Below are 22,869 nucleotides of genomic sequence, written 5' to 3'. Positions count from 1 at the left end.
GCCACAGGCAAGTTTTGCTGGATGAACTCCTCTGTATAAAATTGAAAAAAATCCTTTCTTTGTGAGCTTCAAATCTGATCACTGAAGCATTTGTACTTAAAATCAGAGAGTCTGAGCTGGGGAATGCAGAAGGGCCAGAAATAGCCATCGTGCTTATCGTCCTCCAGACGCGTCAAACGTACAGGAGATTCGGAAATCTTTAATGACTGACTCTCCCCTATACAAGTACACTAGAATAGTCAGCGTGGTATGTTTTGATACTTCAAGTTACAGTATTTCCCTCTTGTGAAACTGGGATATAATTTTGTTTTTGAATGAAAATCTTAAAACACTGAAAGTTATGCCTGACCCAGGATCCCCCACAGTGCCCGAGAAGACTCATCTCTCAGGCTGGAGAGACCCAAGTTTCCAGGCTGCTGGCTGACAAAGTAAACAATCCACAGAAACAGCCTGCCTAACATCTGGAAGCAAGGGCCAGTTCCACTGCTTGGCAGTGGCTGCTAGTGAGTGCCCACTTCTTTGAGCTCCTCTGGCCTGTGCAGGGAAAGGCAGTAGAGAAGAGCTCACCTGTGCACCTAAGCAGCAGCCAAGCATGAGTGAGCTGGGAGAGGGAATTGTTTTTAAGGAACGTGTTAAATGAGAGGATTTGAATTGTTTTTGCAGTGTCTCTTGGAGCTCAGAAGCATGTATCAGTGTGACTGGCTCAAAATGAGGGTTTGGTCCTATGAACTGCCCAAGTAGCTATTTGTGTAGTAAGCAACTTTAAATGCATTGTTTTAAAAACAGCATTTCTCACCCTTTATTCATAGCTTGTTCTGTGCTTGCTTTCTTTGTTTCCTCTCTTGCTTTCTCTCTCCTGTTCAGCAGGCCTCCTATGCTGCCTCTTCCTTCTCTTCTGTCTCCTACTGTGTCCAGCAAACTAAAGTGCCCTTCACCCCCGAGGACACCAGTGCCACTCAGGGCCTCAGTATGTCCGTCTCTAACTCCTTTCTCAACCGGCACAGCTCCTTTCCTGTGCATTCGGTGAGTCACTAACTGCACTTCTTTACCATGTGTGTGTTTGTGCTGGTAAAATGCTCCTGCACACATTCTGTGCTTACTGACCCAGGGCCAGGTAAATTGGGAGACTCTCATTTGGGCTTTTGAATGCATTCGGTAATAGTCAGAAAAATCCCAGTTGAATCTAATTAAATGGCCTTGGGAGGAGGTTGGCCTTTGAGTGTCTTGTGTGTATTTATGGCTAGGGTGGGGGAAGAGGGAAGAAGACCAGGCTTTTGTAATAATGGCACACTCCTTCAGCTGTGAATCCCCCATAGCAATGCACTGTGGCACTGGGAAGTACTCTGACCTCTCCAGATAAATGTAGTGATGATGACTAGTTAATTAAATACTGCTTCATGCATCTGGCCTTTGGAGAGATAATGAGAGGCTGTCTCTTTCTTGAGTTTGATCCATTCAAGTGCATGGAACAGCATCTGCAGCTCCTGGCTCCTTGCTCTTTTCCAGGATGTGGCCTCTAGCCAGTCTCCCTTCCCATTTCTCCTTGTCTAATTCCCATCAAATATCTGTACTCACGGACGGGATCGATATTTGTTTGCTTCAGTAAATATACCCGGTGCCCTGAAGAGTGAAGGGGGTGTGACTATACTTCACAGCACCTCATAAGCAATTTGGGTGGAGGACCTCGAAGCAAGCAGGGAATGATTTAAATCAAAGTAAGGACCATCTGTAGAGCACTGTTTAAACTTGTGATAAAGTGCTTAAATTAGATAGCAGCAATAATAAAGAAACATTCATTTTCATGAAGTTAATGTTTCCCCTCAGTCTGACTGTGAGGTTCCAGCAAATGGTTCATCAGTATGAGGTTCCATGTATGCAAAATTATGTGGTCGTGATCTATTGTCTGCACAACTATGAGAATAACTAACACCTGAAAATAGGCTATTCTTAAAGGTGATCTAGCTGTTTTATAAGTTACAGACTACTCTTGGAGGTTCAAAATGCCTAGACAATATGTGGGCTAACTTAAAATTGTTAAAACAATTATTTTACAACAAAATATTTGAAAACTATATTTCTTACCTACTAGGATCTGACTTTAATGTTCTGCACTTCTGCGAAAGTTGTTGATGACACTATGCCCTGTGCTTATGGCTGTCAAAACACTTCACAAACAGTGTATTAAAACTCCCAATATCTACACTCGTGAGATAGGGAAGTATCAGAATCTTCTAATAATAGAGGAAGAAACTTAGTGAGAGTGTGGTGAAGTAACTTGCCTCTATATAAATCCATGGTACCCCCACATCTTGAATACTGTGTGCAAATGTGATCACCCCATCTGAAAAAAGATATATTGGAATTGGAAACGGTTTAGAAAAGGGCAACAAAAATTATTAGGGATATGGAACGGCTTCCATATGAGGAGAGATTAATAGGACTGGGATTTTCAGCTTGGAAAAGAGACGGCTAAGGGGAGATATGATTGAGATCTGTAAAATCATGACTGGTGTAGAGGAAGTAGATAAGGAAGTGTTTACTACTTCTCATAACACAAGAACTAGGGGTCACCAAATGAAATTATTAGGCAGCAGTTTTAGGTTTAAAACAAATAAAAGGAAGTATTTCTTCACACAACGTACCATCAAACTGTGGAACTCCTTGCCGGGGATGTTGTGAAGGTCAAGACCATAACAGGGTTCAAAAAAGAACTAGATAAATTCATAGAGGATAGGTCTATCAATGGCTATTAGCCAGGATGGGCAGGGATGGTGTCCCTAACCTCTGTTTGCCAGAAGCTGGGAATGAGTGACATGGGATGGATCACTCAGTGATTACCTGTCCTGTTCATTCCCTCTGGGGCACCTGGCACTGGCCACTGTCAGAAGACAAGATACTGGGCTAGATGGACCTTTGGTCTGAACTAGTAGGGCCATTCTTGTGTTCTTAAGTCAGACAGTGAGCAAGTGGCAGAGCCAGGAACAGAACCTACAAGTTCTGACTTGTAGTCCTGTGTTTTAACCCTGCACTGCTTTCTGTTTGAATTGACTCTTGTAGGCAAAACACAGCACTGTAAGACCTGATCTTGACAGGTAAAAATCCTTACAGTTTACTTTTAAAATGGACTTCTTTTTAGCAATTTTAAGTCTATACATATGATTGGTTAACGATTTTAAAATATAAACAGTTCGTTTTATTTTTAAAACCATCTTAGTTGACCTTAAATGGACACTGTTAACTTGATGTTAATTTTAAGGGTTTTTCTGCTCCCCTGTTGGTGATTTTAAGGGTTTTTTCAGTAAGGAAGAAACTAACTAGCTAGATCAGGGGAAACCGTGAAACTGACTATACACAAAGTGCTGTCAAAGGCAGAATATCACCTTTTTTTCTCACTAGTGCCTGTGAATTGTAGTAATCTTAGTTGTTGCTCGTGGCTGTAGAGGGTACAAAGTTTTCAGGGAGAAATGAGATCTTAATTTTGAGTGCCTCTTAGTCTCTGAGCTACAAAATCAATGTCTTTACGTACTTCACAGCAGTCCCGCGTGAATATCGCAAGGGTGGTTTACACCAATGCACAGATTTTCACATTCATGGTTTTTCATGCCCCTAATAAGAGAAGACGTGAAACAGTTGTAGAGAATTGGATCATTACCAGGATAACACCCTTCGTTGGGGACACAGAAGTGCTAGAAACCTTCTGTTAATCTGTTTATGGACATTGACTAAGGGGACTTCTACAGTCCTTCCTTTCCATGTATTTTCCTGTGAGGAATGTGAACTGTGGTAGTAATATTTTCAAGTGAATTGCCCTGTTCTGCTCACTCTGCCATCCTGTTGCCCTCCTTCTTCCTCTGTTTAGCCACAGCAAGTCCACTTAAAAGAACACTTGGAAAAACAATAAACCTGTTAAAGAATTAAGCCTTGGCTGCCCACCAGTCTCAGCAGGGATTTAATGCTTGGGACAGCAAACCTTTCACACACAGGACAACTAAAGAATCAGCTTCCTATGTACCAAATAGTCAGTGCTGATTATCAAGTCCTTTAAAATGATCCATCCCCTACATTAATCTTTATCTGTTCTATACATGAAGCAAAGCCTTCTTAAATCAATACCAGGATGTCAAACCTAATAAAGAAATTAAACGGCTGCCCGTTAGCAGTATGTGAGCAATTAATCACAATCTCCCTGCCCAGGCCATCCTTGAAGAGTTGCCTTGGTTAGCAGTTTTTCTCTTCATGTGTCTGTGCCTGGGAAAGGAAGGGAGGATGCAAATCCAAAGGGAATACACATCCCTGTACAAATCTGTAAGGTTTAGCTGCAAGGCCGCACGAAAGCTGCAGATCTCATCATCCGCTATCCCGGGAGTCAGATACACCTTGAGTTCATGGGCCTTGGAGCTCCACATGAAGGAATTGCTTTTCTGTGCTGCCTAACTGGTTTTGAATAGCTTGGTCTCTTGCTAAATAAAGGCTTGGCATCACTGTACCAACTCCTCTAAGCATAGCAATCCTGTCCATTAGTCCTTTTCCCAGTCTAAAAATACCTCTTTCAGCCATTTTCTTTATGAAAATCCCCTTTTTTTAGTTAATAGCGGACTTTTCCCCTTAACGCAGGTTCCCGGTTTGAAATCCTCATTGTCTCCTCTGTAACCAGTCACATGTGCACTCACCACTTCTCTTCCACGAGCCATTCTTCATTCTGACCCTGTTACTCTGCTGTACAAACACCTCGAGTGGTTCCTCTTTTCCATTCTGGATGGCTGAATTTCTTGCTATGCTTCTGTCTGGGCCTAATCCTTCCCACTTAATCTCATAAGGGGAGCATTTTTTACTGTGAGCTTTTCTGCGAGTGTGCTTTTCAGAGAGTTTGGATAATAGGTTTGGGTCTTTTTATTCTGTCTTGGAGAGACAAACCAATGCCCATTTGTGCAAGTGGAAGCCTGCTCTTATGACTTGCAGCCCTGGTAGCATTATGCAGATGTGGGTTCTGTTTGTATCGTCCTTATGAACGATCTGGCATAAAAGGCTGTTTGCCTTCAACATGATTGTGCAAATGCACTGAAGGAGACTGGACATTGTATGGTGAAAATGACATTCCAGAATGGGAGGCTAGACAAGAACCGTAAGAGCCCAAGAACTGACCTAACACCCAGATTGAATCTTTGCTTTAGGAAAGTAAGGGCAGTGGTGGTGTAAGCCTAGAGATAGGGTATGCCTGAGGGCCATTGCTGCCCCTGTCTCTCTTTCACTCGGTTCCTTTGGGTGAGCAGCCTGATTCACCGTGAGTTCAGCAGAACAGATGTCAGACAAGTGAAGGTTTGACTTCACTCAGTGTTCCTGTGTGGTGCTTCCATCTCTTCACCGACGGTGCTGTCTCACTGCTAACCCTGTCTAAATTCATCCTCTGTTACTAAAGAAAAGTGGATCCTGTAGAGTCTCTTTCAGGGATGGGACCTCGCTTCATCCTGAAACCTACAGAGACAATGTCTTGACAGAGCAGAATCCTTATTCATGGCCATTATAAAGGCATCAGCACCTATCCACTTCCTCCTGTGACTGAGGCGCCTTAACCTGGAAGCAAGGAGTGCACTTGGACTCCCTAGCTCTAATCACCCTCCTCTTTGTTCACGGCTATTTCTCATCTGATAAACAGAAAAGGAGGAGAAAGCAATGGACACCCAAACAGGTGTCTGAGCCACACCATCTAGCCAGCTGTCTTCCCTGCTCCTGGACCTGGTTCCACGTCAGCATTTGATTGCAGATGGAGCAGATGTTGAAATGCATTAGGGGAAAATGGACAAAGCTTCTGAAACCTTTTCTCAGCTGTACAGGGAGGGGTCACGTCTGAGCCACAGGCTTCCACTGATGTCTGTGTCTGAGCTTCTATCCTGACCCTAGTCAGGATCAGCCCTAGCTGCTGATGGAGAGAGTGGTACTCTACCTGTCAGGCAGACCATGGAACCTTTTTCTTCTTTCCTCTGTGACAGCTGTCTTTCCCCCCTGCCCTCCTTTTCCTGTTCTCCTCCCACTTTCACCAGGGCTGCATGATTTGGGGTCCCACCATGGTAAGGAAAGTTGGCTTGCAAACACAGACCCTTCAGGTAAGCACTTTAGGCAGGGTCGGGATGCCCTGCTGTTTCAGGGTCAGGCTGGTTGGTTGTGATTGTGAGGAATGCTATGCTGTAGTCTCCCTTTTCCCTTCCTCCATAAAAGCCTTTGGGGTTTCATTAGCCCTTCCCCTTTGTAAGTTTCACGGCAGCTTGCTTTCTGGATCTCTTCTCCTGCTTCACCTCAGCTACATGATATGCCTGTTCATTGTACCAATGCTCGCTTGCCTGCAGCCTCCCAAAACAGTACCAATTAGCAGGGCAGATGTCTCCCAGAGCTGGGGCTTTGTTCACAAGAAAGGGAAGCCACCTCTTTTGTGTCTGGGGATTTTTTTCTGTCCCAACACCTTTGTGCCTGCCCCCAACACTTTTGCAGGGGGCATCCTAGACCTCTGACAAGTACCTCTCCAGTAGACCCCTGGGTGTTTGGTGGAGAGGGATAACTTCCTTGAGGAGCATGCTGTGACTGACTGACTGATGGTGGCATTTTTTGCATTGCTTTTTCACCAGAGGCTAAGGCCCAGCCTTTACTCTGGTCTATTTGACAGTCCCCAGAGCAGGGCCAAGACCATAAGTCAGTGAGAATGCTGACCTTTCTCTTGCAGGAAGTGGTGGTCCACGTATTTGTAGGAAGGGCTGCTTTTTCTTTGGTGGTTTTATAGTGTTTGAAGGAACCCGCTGGACCTCTCCTAGTTTCTATTAGAGTTTGGATTTTGGTTTTCTTTGGAGGCGTGCAGATCAGCCTGTGAGCCCTTTGGTAACCAGTATTCTGGCTGTCTGGGAACGATGGGGAGGCTACAGCTTGAAGGGGCTTTTTCTTTTACAGCCAGACTAATGAAGATTTTGTGGTGACTGGGGTGAGAGTTAGTTCCCTTTTACCTGAGCAGCACCGAAGCTGTATGTTTGAACTGGCCAGGGGTTCCCCATTTCGAAGCATTGCTAGGGGAGGGAAGAATTCCCTTCAGTTCCAGCTCTCACGTTAGTTGGGGCCTCAGAGAATTTGAGGGTTTTTCTCCCTTTCTGTTATACTTTTTAATGTGTTCCATAGGGAAACAGTTTTCCAGAGGCCTGATTTTTTCCATTGTTGGGTTAAAATCTGCTATCATTGTTTTTGCCCCTCTTTGCAGGAATTTGTGGCAGGGGTAATGGCTCTTATTGGATAGAGGCAGATCCAGAGTGGATCAAGTCTTTTTTCCACCAATTCTGGTTCAGGTCTGACCTTCCACCCACAGAGGTGCTGTTTGTAATATGGGTTGATATTATAAGGATCTGCTGCACAGTCTTACCCACACTTTGGAGAGTCACGGTCACAAGTCGCATTGGTGGGACTAGTCTCAACTAGATTGTTTGGTTAATGTCTTGTTAAGGAATCCCATCTCTTGTTTTTGGGCTGTTTTCTGTTGCGAGATGGTAGAAAAGGAGGTGTACAATAGGAAATTAGTAATTGCTGTAGTTTTCCTTCCTCCTGCAGTTCACCCTCCTTCACTCTTGTAGAGGTGGGTATTGTCCTTTGTTTCAGCATCTCTTTGGTTGATTCTGGAAGTGGGTGGGCTGGTGTCTTGAATGGCAGACTTCAAGCCTCATTGCTTCCTGGCCGCTGGAGAATGATGCATAGGAGCACTAATGGTGAGCATATCAGAAATCAACGGAGACACAAGGTACACCACTGTGTGTCAGCGTGTTTTCCATTGAACAGTGCAGGAAGGTTTCAAACAAATCCAATTACCACTGGGTAATTTTTCCTTACTCAAGTGTCTGTTTGCAATTGCAGCAGGTTCAGCAAACTTGTACTTGTATGTACATCTAATGGAAAACTGTCTTCATCCTTGACTATGGAGAAATTACATGTCTCTCTCAAATTGTTTTTAAAAGTGAGAAAAGTTCAAATACCTTTCTAGAAACTGAACTGGCTTCTCAACTCTTGCAGACAGTGCAAATAGTTTCCCTATGGAAACGCTGCAGTTCAGTACTCAGCTGTCACTACTTCTAGAAGTTCTTTGGTGAATTGAGCAAGATCACAGAAAATTCTCAACAGCTGATTTTTTTTTTTCTTTAGTGTTCTTGTATGCTCAGCTATGAGTGTTTAGAGTCAGGCGTATCCAGTGTACATTTCTCCCCTGCTCCTCCCATTGCTTCTGCTCATAGCGCTCAGTTCTGATCTACAACACTCCCCGCTACTTGAGTCCTGAGCGGAGACTGCCAGTTGTGCAGAGTGATATGGTGATTCAGTGATGCAAAAAATTATCTGTTGGGGACTAGAATTAGATCATGTTCAATTCACTTGTGACTTAAACGGGATTTGACTCATTACTTTGAAAAAAGATCTGCATGCGTGCAATCACCTGTCAATCTCTCAGCATTGTTTTGCTTTTCCTGTTTTGTTTCCCTTCTGCTTTTATATGTATTTCCACAGCAGGATTGCATGATGGTATTAATAGTGCTGTGATATACTGGCATCACTGAGTCTTGCCTGTGAAAACCACGTCCGCCAGTGGCTTAGTTTTGTGCATAAAATTGGAATCATACCTCTTGCTCAGCAGATATAGTTAAGTGCAGCCCTCTTTTGCTATATAAACTCCATTCCACTCTAGAAGTCGTATTTCTGCCTCTCCTGTGCAGAGGCCTCAAGCTCTGCCTTGTAAAAAGCTATGTGCTGTGTCTGGTGGTGGTATTTACATTGCAACCATTAATGCTGTGTCTGTGCATCAGATTGTGTTCTCATAGCTTCAGAAGAAAGTGAAATTAGCGCTGCTGATGGCGTTTGCAAAGAGAAACCAGCACCATAGCACTGCTGCTGAGGCTTACAAAGAGAAGCCAGGATTGTAGCACTGTCAGTGGGGCCTATAAATGTTTTTATTTATCCCATATTTTCCTTGTGGAGATATTAGAAACCCAGCTCTAGATAAGCAGAGCTTTGCTTTTGTGTGTTCTCTCTCAATTTAGCATGGAGGCCACCCACACAGGGGAATAAAAAACTTGGGCCATTCATCTGCTACACTACTCAGCATTTAAAAAGAGTGAGGTGAGTTGTGTGGCCAGGGCAGAGGCTGTGCGGAGACATGTTCAAGCAGAAGGGGCCACTGCCTTGCTCGTGGCAGAGTTTGGAACCATTCACTGTTGGAGCATTTCCGTCCTCATTACCAAGATTAACTGGAGCTCCGGTATTGCCGCGGGAGATAAGAAGTTCTTTCCAGTATTTCGCTGTGCGTTTGCAATCTAGGGCACAGCAGCCTTGTATAAGGCCCATTGCTCTTTAAACATGGGGGGCTGCCGTGGAAGCTGGGTGTCCAGTTCTAGCTAATAGTCGGTGCAGTCTGGAACTAGCCGTAGCAGAGAGGATCAGAAGATCTGTAACAGCTTCATATTTTAAAAATACCGGGCTCTGGCTGACCTGGTGGGTGTAGAGCGGAGTCGGGATAAACTTGCAAGGGAACTCAGCTGGGTTGCTAACAAGGCTGTTGCTGGGAAGGCGAACAGTGTGTGTGACTACTGATGCTGTAAATGCTCTGTCAGCCGATTAATTGAGTCCAGCTCTGGATTTATGATGTAGATGACTACATCTCAGCGTCAATTAACAGGGACCTGTAAACACCCTGTCCTGGCTGCTGTGTGTACTCACACCTCCCCAGTAGGAGTAGAGCAACATCACACCTGCAATACATGCATAGTGGGTTCATCTGCTGCCAGCTAATCCAAGGTAATGTTTATAGCCGCCCTGTCCACTGGGACACCCTGAGACTCTGAGGAGATTAATGGTGTAAAGATGTGGTTTTAACAGTGGTGTCCCCCAGTCCCTTCTGCAGCCCGGACAAAAATCGACGCAAACAGTTGGAAATATTCAGTGATGCAATTCCTGAAGTCCTGCCACAAAAAACAAGACACTGAGTCGAAATGATTTTAGTGTCAGGTAAGCTTTCAGGTGTGGGCAAGCTTGCTCCCTATTGTCCTTGTGAGATAAGACCACTCCTGTCTCAAACCCAGTGCTCATTGTAGTGCTTCCAGAATGGCAGATGATACATGAATGCACTGACAGGTGGGGGAGAAGGGATTCCTTATACCTGTGTTATGCACAGCACGTCATAGTCTTCTCTGGCCTAATTTAATTGAGGACCACAGAAATATTAAACTGCCTCCCCAAAACAATTTCTGAATATACATGTGAATGTATGTAGGACTTCACTTGTGTTGGCTTTCTGTAGCAACCCATCCATGCCTAGTGAGGAGAGAGACGCAAATAAACCTGGGCCGGAACTTCATTTTAGGGAATAACGGTAGAGTTGCACATTGGTGCTAACTCTTCTAGTGCTGGTAGTTGGCAGCATCTCTTGGGAGGCTGTGCTGGAGCAGTACTAGTCTCAGGCAGCCTGGCATTAGCATGGTATGAGTTTGGGGAGAGTTAAATGCTCTTCCCAAAGGCTCAGGGTGCACACTGCATGCTTTCTGGCTTCCCTGAAGATTATTTGGAAGTATTCAGCTTAAAAGCAAGCAAAGCTGTGGAGTTTGAGTCTGTCTCAATGCATCCAGAGCCAAAGTCTTTCTGACCCTGCAGAAGCCTCTCAGAAATGGGAAGAACAACCAGCCCTAACCAGTTTCCAAGATGAACTCTCAGCTGTGATTTTTGTTGTTTTTGTTGTTGTTGTTGCAATTCTGGTGAGTGAACGGACTCTCCTCTCCCCCCACTCCCAGTCAGTATGGTTTTAAAAGAGCAGCCGTGTTTCTAGGAGAAATCTCTAGTGCTCAGACCCTGTTGAAGTCATTGTAGCAGCCCATGCTGCAGCTGTGTGCTAGGCTGGAGATTAGCAGAAATGGGAACCATATGGAACAGTAATTCAAACACTGGGTGTTTTCCCCCTTTAAAAGTACGCTTCATGCTTGGCTCTTGTCCCAGCATGACTGCATAGTTTGAATTCCAGAGCTGCTCACAGGCAGGCTGAAATGTAGCAAAAAGGAGGGGCCTTGCTGGATTGTTTTGTAAAAGACCCAGTATCCCAAAATTGTTAGGCAAGGTTAATTAATGGCAGCCTACAGAGGGTCCCCTGCACTGCTTCCTTCATAGCAACAAGCTGAGTTCTTGTTTGTATCCTGTAAAGATCATGTAATAATAGATTTTGTGTGTTTCTTGGATACCATGTTTTACAGTAACATCTACAAACCCCGAGATACGTTTTACGGGGCTATGGAGGACAGAGAAGAGAGACCTATTAAGTACAGAACTTGGTCTGTATTAATTAACCCATATCCATCCCAATTTTTGAATCTAATGTATATTTGGGCACTAAAGTGCTTTTGAATTGAAACTAATATCTGTCTTAAACCAGTTGAGACAGACACTGTGCAAGCTTCCTTCACAAGCCCTCATAGTATGCCTCATTCTCAACCCTCGACATCTACCAGTTCCGCCTGCCTCGGTGCAGCACACTGATCCTCTAGAGCAGTGGTTCTCAATGACCAGTCTGTGGGCCAGCCCTGGACCCTGAGCGCTCCCTGACGCTGTTTAGGAAGGCAGCAAGCCGATCCCTCATATCAAAAAGGTTGAGAAACACTGTGGTAGACTTAGCCCAGGCCTAAGGGAAACCTGCCAGTTTTGTCAAGTACGGTAAAAGCTGTTTTATCCAACACTTCACCAACCAGAAAGCTCTATAAACTGGCATTTCTGATCTGCATTGAAATTCCGGTTTATAGTCCGGTTGGCGCGGGGCCGGTACTGTACTATGAATGTTTTGCTCTGTCCAAAATGGATTAGATTTGTGCTACCAATTTCCTTACACTTACGACCTAAATCAACTCTGAAGCTCATCTCCAAAGATGAAATGATAGTTCATAAACCCCCTCTGCTATAGAAATAAATGAGTCTGATTTTGAGTTCAGCATTGTCTAGTAATTAGAGCAGGGCAATTGAAGGTCAGGAGGCCTGGCTTCTACTCCCAACCCTACTGCTAACTTTCTCTGTGGTCAAGCCATTTAGGTCCTCTTTGTGCTCAGTTTCCCAGTCTGTTTAATGAGAGATAATAGCTGCCTTTTGCAAAGCACTTTGAGATCCTCAGATGAAATGTACTATGTAAGTGCAAAGTTATATATATTGTATTGTGTATAAGTCTCCTGTCCCCTGCAGCAGCAGGAAGTCCATCCTGAGGAAGGCTCCCTAGGAGGATAAAGATGGGTTAGTTGGGACACAGGTCATGGTTGGGATGAAGATTTGCTTTAATTGGAGCAGAGAAATTCCATTGTTATGATCACAGTGTTAAAAGTGCAGCTGAGCTGCCTTTCATTGTGGGTATTTGGTAGCTAGTCCACGTTCCCCATTCACATTGCTCCCCTTCCTAATTGAAGACTAGCCTGGAGCATGTGGCATTATCAGAATGCTAACACCAGTGAGATCATGAAATATCAGGAGGACAGGGCAGGCAGAATCAATCTGCTGAGCCAGAATGATGTCATGAGCCTGGAGGCTTCCTAGGGATTTAGCGTTTTGTGCCAGGCAAGTGAAAATGAATAAAAGTGGAGCCTTTATGCAGACAGATGAAAGTAAATATGGAGATTAGACCTGTCAGCGTTGCTAAGGACACACCAAAAGTTGACATTTGTAAAGAAATGGGTAGGAAGGGAGAAGAGCAGGCCCTGGAGCTGGACTCCTCTTAGCTACATGCATGTGGGAAGGATTTGCTTTTGTATTTTTTTTTTTTTGGTCTAGTCTTTTTAACTCTATTTCCAAAGCACTCCCCCTCTATTCCTGTCTGTGGTGTCTTGCGATTCAGTCTAGGCTCTGGAAACACAGAGACTAGCTCAGGCTCCACACACAAGACAAGAAGGAGAAACTACTCAAGGAGTAAGGTAAAATCTAGCTACTGACCTTTTCATTTTGTTTCATTATCACTTTGTAGTGGTAAAGCTTTAATACTCAGGCCCTGGTCTGAGGCATGTCTTGATTTCTCCTTGGTTTAGAATTTACTGCCATTGTACATTTAAATGTTTCCAAGATGAAAAATAAAGCTAAGGACTGAAACATACACATCCAAATGCTATCACCCTGCTTCAGGTGATGGACTTTGTTTTTATGATCTGTTCACGCATCATCTATTAAGCACTGAGGTGGGCTGTTGAAATTCTGATCGTGAAAAAAGCTTGGTTTAAATTTTTGAGAGATCACTCCCCCTGGCCCCTTTCTCGTAGTGTAGCAGCATTTCTATCCAGCCTGGTTTCAGGAACCAGTATTTGCACTTCTAGAAAATCGTAACAAAGCACTCTGCTTATGCAAAAAGAAAAGGAGTACTTGTGGCACCTTAGAGACTAACCAATTCATTTGAGCATAAGCTTTCATGAGCTACAGCTCACTTCATCAGAGTGAGCTGTAGCTCACGAAAGCTTATGCTCAAATAAATTGGTTTGTCTCTAAGGTGCCACAAGTCCTCCTTTTCTTTTTGCGAATGCAGACTAAGACGGCTGCTACTCTGAAATCTGCTTATGCAGTGCATTCAAGTCCATTGTCAGCAACATGTACAACAGCTTCCCCCAAGCTTTTTGGATGACTTGATTCTTCCTTCAGGCTTCCTGGCTACGTTCCTGTGCATATTTTAAAATACACCCGTAACCATCAGATTTAGCCTCATTTGCCTCATTATTTAAATTCCTGCTTTTGAGTCATCCTGACTGCACTCCTCACCAGTAACAAAGGTCGTGATATGTGAGGGTTTTCTTGTAACTCTCTTGGCATGGCGTACTCCCTGCACCTTACTCCCATTCAGTACTGTCTGGGTAAGAGTCTGAAAGCAAGGACGTGTGGCACAATAGAGTTTCACGTAGACTGTGTATTTCCTTTCATCTCGTCCCCAGTAGACTCTCTGAGAGCCACTGAATGAGAGGTTGGTTTTAATGTAGAGTTCATTACTCCTCAGAGCAATTAGTACTTCTCAAGTGGAAAGGAATAATGACATCTGTGATTGTAACTTAACCTATCTTTCAGCATAACTTTGAAGACAATATTTAGACATTCTCCTCTGTGTTCTGCATGGTTCTAGATCTACGGAGCAGAATTTTCACAATAGCTGTTAAATTATATGGTTGCAGCAAACAGCCTCTTAAGTATATGTCCCATGTAAACCCATTGGAAAAGTAATATACACATAGAATACTTCTCTCTGTCTAGGTATTTATACCTCTCTCCTCATCATGGTATCTGTATGCCTGTGTCTCTCTTCACCAGCTCACATGATTGGCAGGGTGCAGCTTTTGTCATTATTTGTACAAAAATAGCCAGAATCTCCCTTCCACCAATGACCGAAGACCTCCATTTGTCCCCTTTCCCTGTCTTCAGTAAGATGAGCAGCCTGCTAATCTAAAAGGAACATGCCTCACCTAGAGAAAACCTGGCAGATATCCCACTTAGTGATTCCAGCTCTCCTATGTGGATGATAAAATAATGCTGTCTCCGTTTAGTTTTGCCTCTCAACAAAGAGATGCCTTTGTTAGAAATACCTTGTGCTGTCACTGCTAAACTACTATTAATCTAATTACTTTTTCTTTTGTCTGTCTCTTTTTCCCATCCTCCTTGTTTTTATGTTGTTCATTTTGCATCCTGTAGTACAAATCTGTGTTTAGGTCCTACTCACAGGATTTTGTGCCTCACAACCAAGCTTCCATTCCTCCTTTTCTTTCTTCTACCTCCTCTTCCTCTTCCACCCCGCCTTTTCCACTTGTCCATCAATCTCAGAGCTCTGACCTAGCCGTGCCAACCACAGCCAGCCAGTCACCAAGCACTGTGGATGTGCCAAACTCCTCTTCTCAGGAGAGCAGCTTTAACGGGAATGCTCCTGTCTGCCTTCCTTCTGAAACCTCTTTCACTGATTCTCTCCAGACATCTTCGGTGAGAATATCCAAAGAGATAATGCACCTTAACGCAAGGATGTGTTTTTAAAGAACTGTCACTTGTTTTAATACACATTTTACCTTAACCCAGGTGTGAGCTAAAGTTATTTCTTTGTGTGTGGGCAGAGAGATCGTTTGATATAAAAGTGAAGGTCACAGGTAATGAGAGAAACAGGCAGGTTGGAAACTCTCCCTAAATGTTAAACTGGTGGTGAAAGAGAGAGGTAAAGAAATAGCTGTAGCTGCCTCGGAGCATCGTGGTGTGAGTTTGAAGAAAGGAGAGGCAGAGCTTTTTAACATAAATCTGTTTAACACAGTAGTTCTTGACCCCTGGTTCATACGCACTCTGGTTGTGAGAACTTCAGGCTTTTGTGACTGCTACTCTAGGCTCTCCACCCCTGCCTTAATGATGAGCCTCTGGACTGGGCCTCAGTGCGTTATAACTGCTTACTGTCCTCTCTAATCTGCAACAGATTTGGGGGCTTCTCCAAACCCCCTTCTGACTGCAAGCAGCTTGAGCTTCATAGCTGGTTAGAGTGCACACAGTTGAATGGGCAGCATCAGGCACTGGTTGGCTCAGCCAGAGGTGTTAGCCTGATGATCTGTTTGGAGAACGGTATCTGTTTTGGCAACGCTAGTTTAAGGTTCCAGATCTGTTAATAAAACAGATGTGGAGGCTTGTGCGTGGCAGCTACATTTTTAAACTAAGCAGTTCCTCTTTCACTTGCCTGTAAAGACTAGAATTCAAGAGTCTCTGTTTCCCACAGAAAAGCTGAGATCAGGCACTTTACTGGTTTGCTTATGCTCAAATAAATTTGTTAGTCTCTAAGGTGCCACAAGTCCTCCTGTTCTTTTTACTGGTTTTGTGGTCTGACTGTAGGGGGAGAACCTTCCTAAATTCAGGGCTTGTCAAGTAAGCAAAGGAGAAACTGATTTTTGGATTCTTCACTCCTAACTAACTACACTGTTGCATCTTCCTTGTTGTGGGACCTTCCTACAACACAGTCCCCACCCGACCTCCCAGTGTGGTTTTTGTCTTGCATTCATAGGTATGGTCTGAGCTGTGTTTTCAATGACATTTCCAAGCTATGCTAAAATCCTATGCTATATAGCATGCTTTGGGAATGCAGTCTGGTCTTATCTACACTGCAAGTCAAGCCATGATTACTGTGGCAGGCCATAGAGTGTGTACTAGGTCCCATTGTGGTGGTTTTGTTTTAAACTATAAATGTTCAGCATCTGTAATTTTTTGAAGTCTGCATTTGGCTACACTGTGATCTCCAACAGTTGGCTTCCATGGTAGCTCTCTCAAACCAATCTGCACTGCTCTCCTGCTGCTGATTGCCATACCTCTTGGCCTTCTGGATAGACCTTGTGAATTGGGAAATAGCGATTATCTCAGTGAAAGTACAGAGCCAGAAGAAAGTGGTGGCAGCCTTCCATCAGCGCCAGAGGAAAGGTTCCCAGCCTTAGTGCCAGTGGGTGGGGAGAGATTTCTTGCCAGGGCCTGGGCCAGGCACGTTCACTTGCACACATTGTTAGGGTTAAGTGCTGGGCGCGGGGGCACCGTGACACATTTCCTTTCATCCTGTCTCCCATAGAGTGAAAACGCCAGCGAGGAGGCTGGTGAGGGTGAATACGTCAATCTGTATTCCTCTGGCCAAAGCAACGGGGAACTCCCTCACTCTGAAGGAGTAAGTAAACGGGAAGGGGCTGCTTGGTGCATGCTGAGTTCATGCAAAGCATAACATGCTTTTTATAAGTCTCTCCTGCATATTGTGGTGCTTCTGTGTTTTGCTGAATGTAATGCTTTAATGGTGGGCCATTCTGCTTGTCTGTTTTGGTTTCCTCTCTAGAGGGGAATCTCAATGTGGATGGAGAGCAGATGGTGCTTGCTTGGCTTCAGAGATTTTGGGCGAATGTTTTTAAGAACATAGTGGTTGCTTTTCCTTTAATGCTGCTTCAGCGTGCTCTGCCGTTTGTTTAGGGCTGTGTGCACGAGGGTTGGGTTTTCTGGTGGTTTTTTTTCTGGAAAGGTACAAGCCTTGACTTGTGCTGCATCTTTGGCAGTGCCAGTTCTTTACTAATATTCTTAACTGCTTTGGCTTCTTTAAAATCAAGTCTTGTGTTTATAAAATGCCATCTTTTTTCATCACCCATGGGACATAAAGTAAGTGATTGATATAGTCTATTCACCCTTTCCTCCTCCTCTGCACAGGGCTCATCTTAGCTGTTTCCTGCAAGAGACAGGGTAAATCACATCACGGGGGTATCATCTTTATAGGCGTGGGGGGTGCTGCAGAACCCTCAGGTTTCGCATGGGGCTCCGCTCATGGCCCTGTGCCCGGGGTCCCGGCTGCCAGCCTCAGCCCCCTTACCCTTGTCCAGGTCCCCCCATTCCCAGAGTCCGCTCTGGGGGGGCCTGGACAGGGGTCAGGGGGGACGCAGCACCCCCACTATAAAAAGCGTTCTGGTGCCACTGATCATCTTCCTGTTACATTGTCGAAAATAGCGAAGGCAAAGATCTGCGAGATTCTGTCTTGTCCACTCCTCTGCGTAGGTGGGATCGTTCTCTGGAGTACACGATCTAGCGCTGATTCCTGTCTAGTTTTAAATATCTCAAGTAATGAGGCTCCTACCATTTCCCTTCTGTCTACACCTCTGACAATCCGGCAATTCCCGCTCCTCGTTCGTATCATCCAGCTAGTTCTTAACAGTGAAATAAGACTTTATAACATTTCTCGCTATATGTAACTAAGCACAACTTTGCAGATACATAAAAATCCCAGGCTTGACCGTAAAATTTCTAGGGTGATTCTGATAGAAAGGTGTTTTGAATCCTCTCAGGTTGATACGTTGAACCTCCAAGGATCACTCAGCATAGTGCTAAATAGCTCTCAGCTACAGCACTGTAAAGTTAATAATCCCATTTACCTTTCATAGCTATTGTCCTCCTTAATAAATGGCTAATTTAAGGTGTATCTTTATTTGCTTTGAACTGTATGCCTGCTATTATATGCCTTATGTTCAGATTGCTCTTTTTTTTTTTTTTTTAACATTAGCATCATTTCCACAGCAGTTGAGCATCATTGCATAACCTCCTCTGATGGGAGAGATGAGGGAGGGAAGGTAGTTTACATCCACACATTATGACAAGTGGGACTTTTGGGGGCTATAACTAGGAAGGAATTAGAAGAGGAAGAGGAGTTGCAGTGAAAAGTTTAGAGCTGTCTTGCAGAGTGCATTTAATTCAGTAGAAGGGAAGTACATTTCAAATGCAAGGTCTTTTGAAAAAGTGTGGGGGGGAAGTTCAAGATCCAGGTCAACAGCTGACTTGTGATTTGTAACTATCAGCATAATTTCACAACCTTAAAAGTAAACCAAAATAATTACATTAAAGTCTCCAGAGATGCTCCCAAATTTTCTGTCTAATTAACATCTGTTTTTTCCTGGCATTTGGCATTAACTTGCATCAATCTTTAATCCCTCCATAGGAATTTACAGTAAAGGGCCATTTAGAGGCAGCCAGGTTGTGAGTGTGGGATGACCAGTGGTTGCAGGATCCCATGTAATGATCAAAAGCTTCTTTCTTTTATAGGAATCTCCCGCCATCAAAGACGGCCACCCCAAAGACTCCAGTTCGCATAGCAGCACCACTGGGAAAGAAAGCAGAGATGGTGGTGAGAGGTGGGCCTGACCTGAACTTGCAGTTCCCCCTGCCTCACAAAACAGCAATGCCTGAGCAGGGCTATTTTAGTCCTACCCACTGCCAAACAAGCCACGCGTGTCATGTTCTGCCTTCAGAAAACTTTATATTGTCAAGATTTTTAGCCCATTAAATTAGACAGTCTCATGAGAAACAGATCCCACCTAACAAGGAAAATCCAGGCTGCGCAGGGTGATTTAACAAACCCACAGTGCTTGATGCAGCCACTACGTAGGAGCAGCTGTGCTGGATCAGACACTCAGCCCAATCCTGTATCCTGTCTCTGACAGTGCCCAGTCCCAGCTACTTCTGAGAAAAGGTGCAAGAAACCCTGTATTAGGCAGTTACAGAATTACCTACCCAAAGCAAGTTTCTTCCTGACCTTGTTAGTTAGAGATTAGCTCATACCCGAAAGCAAGAGGGTTTATATCCCTTCCAGGCTCTGCGTTATTTTGAAATCCTTGTTCTAAATAAACAAAGAGGCAATGCATGTTGGTACAACACACACACAGTAATTTTTGTCTCTGTCCCAATGAAGTTGACAGTTGCTTTAAGGGTTTTAATCATTGCAATGAAGGAAGCGACACAACAATTCTCATACTAAGCTTAGTGTCTGATGAAAATATAGACTGCTCCATGGTGGTCAGACACTGCGGTAGGGGTGGCTTTGGAGGATTTTCACATAGTATTATAGGAAGCCAGGCAGGGGGAATCTGTACAAGATACAACAAGAGCACCTCCCCTTGGAGCTAGGGAGGCAGCTGTATAACACAGGAAGAGAAACCGTTAGAACCTCTGTCATGTCTTCCAACTGAGAGAGAGCTTGTTGTCTCAGCCCTCTGCCAGCAAAACAGATTATGAACTAATTTAAAGAGATACTCCAGCCATGACAGTCTATTTTCCCACATCCATAAGTTTGCAGAATCACTTGGCTTCCTGGTTCTCGTGCTGTAATAACATGAAGGATGATGTGGCAGACAGTGCATGGAGACGCTGAAGTGTGCAGTCATGCATGCTGTAGTTTAATTCTATTTAATAGCCAGAAATCCGGCTGGACAAGTGCTCTGTTCCTGAAAGTTTCATTTATCAGCCTCGGTCTTTCTCCTTTCCCAGGGATGCAAAAAGCCATAGTATTAGTATCCGACACTCAGATTTGTTTGCAGGGGGTTTCCCTGACTTTGGGAGTATCGGACTTCCTGTATTCTCTGGGCCATTTAATGAAGGCCTGGACACTGTGCTCTCAATGTGGCCTGGCTCTCTGCTTCGCCATCTATATGATTAATGATCCTGATGGTCTTTTGCTTCTCTTCCAGGCGGCAGAAGTCACCGGATGCTTTGGAATCATCGCTAGAGGAGGAGGTAGATGAGCTGACCCTGATTGACCACAATGAAATTATGGCTCGGCTGACATTGAAGCAGGAGGTAGGTGCCTGTAAGAGTCACTTTCATGCTCCTTGGTTTGTGCTTTAATGAAATCTGGTTGACCATGAGTGCAGAGAAAGAGAATCAAACAGTCAGCCTCTGTGCAAGCTAATAGGAAAAACTGGTTTGCAGAAGCAACGAGTTGCAGCTTTTTGTGTGTAAACTGTGCTGAAAGCAGATGAGACACCAGCATGGAAAGGAAGCATCCGCATCAGACCATGAGTTCATTAACAAAGCACGGGCCGTCTCATTGAACACCAGCACGTTCTTGTGTCTTCCACCTCTTCAGCCTGTACCAGCATCCGAAATGCAACAGCTGAGATTCCAAGGGCTTGTCTATGCTGGGCCCCAGTGCACGCTATAGAGTTATGAATTGCAGAGAGCACCAAACTGTTGCATTCAAACTGCCCCATGTGGATGCTGCTGGCATGAATGAAAAGGTACCTAGTTCGCATTAACATAGTCCTGTTTGAAAGAGGACTAATTTTACATGAACTAGGTACCATGTTAATGCGAACTAGGTACCTTTTCATCCACGCCAGCAGCATCCACCTGGGGCAGTTCGAGTGCAACATTTTGGTGCGCTGTACGTTTCATAACTCGATAACCTGCACTGCAGCTCGGTGTACACATAGCCTGTGATAAATACAGTAATTAAACATGGGTGTGTAGTCAGGGTGATTAGTTGCTGTATTTGTAAGTGTGAATGAAGGCTTAGCATATGGATTAGTCTCCAGCAGGAAGTTGCACTAAGTGCATTTAGTTTCCAAATTGTTAAATGGCTTCAGAGATGCAAACTACTCAGCAAAATAGCTGTTCCTGCACTTGAGAAACAACTTGGTTTCTGGCCTGAGTGCATTGACAGACATCTACACTTGCTTGCTGATATTCTGAACTAAGCTATTTCTGATGCAGGGCTCAAGGGAATATACAAGGCCTTTGGAGCTTTCAGACTGTCAGGGGGCCGTTCTGGAAAACAGAAACAATATATCATTGTATACTGGCACTTACGGGAGTGTTGTTTGGACAGCCAAGATCTGCAGGAGAGCTGGAAGCTATTATTCATTCTTTAAGTGGTATTTCATAAGCCTTGCCAGAAGTTTACCTGAAAAATCACATCTTAGGCACAGTTGCTCCATGTCTGTAAATCAGGAGTATTTCCAGTGCTGTGTATACTGGAGTGGCAAAGAAATAGTCCAAGAGAGCCAGGTAGTATTCCAGTCTCTTCCCTGCAGGAATATTCCATGTAAAGCCCTTAAGAATTATGTAGTTTTATATAAGTTTAGTAGTGTGCTACTTCTACACGTACAACAGGGGGAGAGGATGTTTGGTATGGTGGTGAGGCAGGGGACTGGAAGCTAGGACACCTGAGTTCTATTCCCAGCACATGGACTTGGTTAAAGATAGCAGCAGACAGGTGACATCTAGCCAAATAATTCCAGATTATAGAATTTGCATGCTCTATTTGAAGTTTTTTCAAACTAAACGAGCTTTGACGTTCTAGAGACTGAAGCACCTTCTTTAAAGTTCGGAGATGTGTTTTTCCCCTCTTTTTCTCTTTCCTTTATAATCCCATTCCCCACCACGCACACCTGGAAAATTAAACACACCAGATTATTAATACAGCATCTGTTTGCACAGTTAAATATTCAAAAGTGAGGAAATGCCCAAGTTAAGGTTGAATGTGCAGCTTTCACTCTACGCCCTTTGCATCATAATGCATACAGACTGCCTCTGATGTATGATCACGAGCTATTGCTGCTCCTTAATAGCCATTGGAGTGATCACCGGTGAGCAGCACAAAATATTTCTCTTCCGTCTGCTCACAGGCAAAGCATTTAGTTTTGCTGCACTTCCCAGCCTGGCCCAAGGAGTGAGTAACCCAGACTGCAGGTCAAAACTGAGTCCCCCTGTATGGCAGGCAGAACGCTCCCACTAGATCACAGGATTGGCCTGGTACTCGACACCTTGTCCCAGCTCACACTTTGCTGTGAGAGTTGCAAGGAATGTGACGGGCTGTACAGGTTAGTGCTGCATTTTAGGCACTAAGGAATTAGGCCATGCTGAAGGGGGCTCAGTCTCCTGTGTGTAACATGTTTCTCTTCTCATTGCAGGGCGATGATGGGCCAGATGTTCGTGGTGGATCCGGGGATATCTTGCTAGTCCATGCGACTGAGACTGACAGGAAAGGTACAGTGAATGAAAGGGAGCAAGCTGGCAGTCTGCAGCTTGGTGTGGCTTTTTTCTGGTTGTGCTCTGAACCTCTGTAGTGTTGCCTGTCAATTGTATTACCATATGCAGACATGGACAAAGGGGACGACTGCATTAATGTTGCAGAGGGGATTGTGTTTATCTCTGGTGAAACAGAGCAAAGCTGGATAAACTCTCTTGTACCATTCAATTCAACAGCAATGTTTTTTTTAACTCTTCCGTGTCCAGAGTCTAGCTCTGCAGAGCGAGGCATCCCAGTGCAAGCTAGTGCCACCATTGCCATGGTATCACTCTACTTGCAAATGAATGTCGTTGAGTTAGGGAAGAATAATTGTGAATGGCACATTGTGCCATTGATTCAATTTTCATAGTGACGCTTGTACTCTGTAACCTATTGACTTTAGTTTAATGTTGGGGTGGGGATGACTTGAGTGAACTTAGCATTGAAGTGTGAGTAATATCACGGGATTGAGCCAAACGCACTGGGTGAGCTGTCCCAGCACTGTTCTACCAGTGCAATTCAAATTCAGCTGGAGCATCCTTCCTGGTCCAGCCCTGATC

At 44.4% G+C, this 22,869-nt stretch overlaps 1 protein-coding gene across 1 annotated transcript in view; it reads left to right on the top strand.

The window, feature by feature from the left end:
• RAPGEF1 (Rap guanine nucleotide exchange factor 1) overlaps positions 1-22,869 on the top strand; it is a 120,608-nt gene that overhangs the window by 81,576 nt on the left and 16,163 nt on the right. The window contains exons 11-16 of the mRNA XM_084649744.1: positions 868-1,023; positions 14,686-14,967; positions 16,571-16,663; positions 18,568-18,656; positions 19,989-20,097; positions 22,212-22,287. Of these exons, the coding sequence (XP_084505870.1) occupies positions 868-1,023; positions 14,686-14,967; positions 16,571-16,663; positions 18,568-18,656; positions 19,989-20,097; positions 22,212-22,287 (805 nt within the window). The remainder of the gene's footprint in view (positions 1-867; positions 1,024-14,685; positions 14,968-16,570; positions 16,664-18,567; positions 18,657-19,988; positions 20,098-22,211; positions 22,288-22,869) is intronic.

Source organism: Lepidochelys olivacea, assembly GCF_965140295.1.
Source record: "Lepidochelys olivacea isolate rLepOli2 genome assembly, chromosome: 16".
In the NCBI taxonomy this organism is placed as follows: Eukaryota; Metazoa; Chordata; order Testudines; family Cheloniidae; genus Lepidochelys; species Lepidochelys olivacea.
This window is presented reverse-complemented; position numbering and strand designations above follow the sequence as displayed.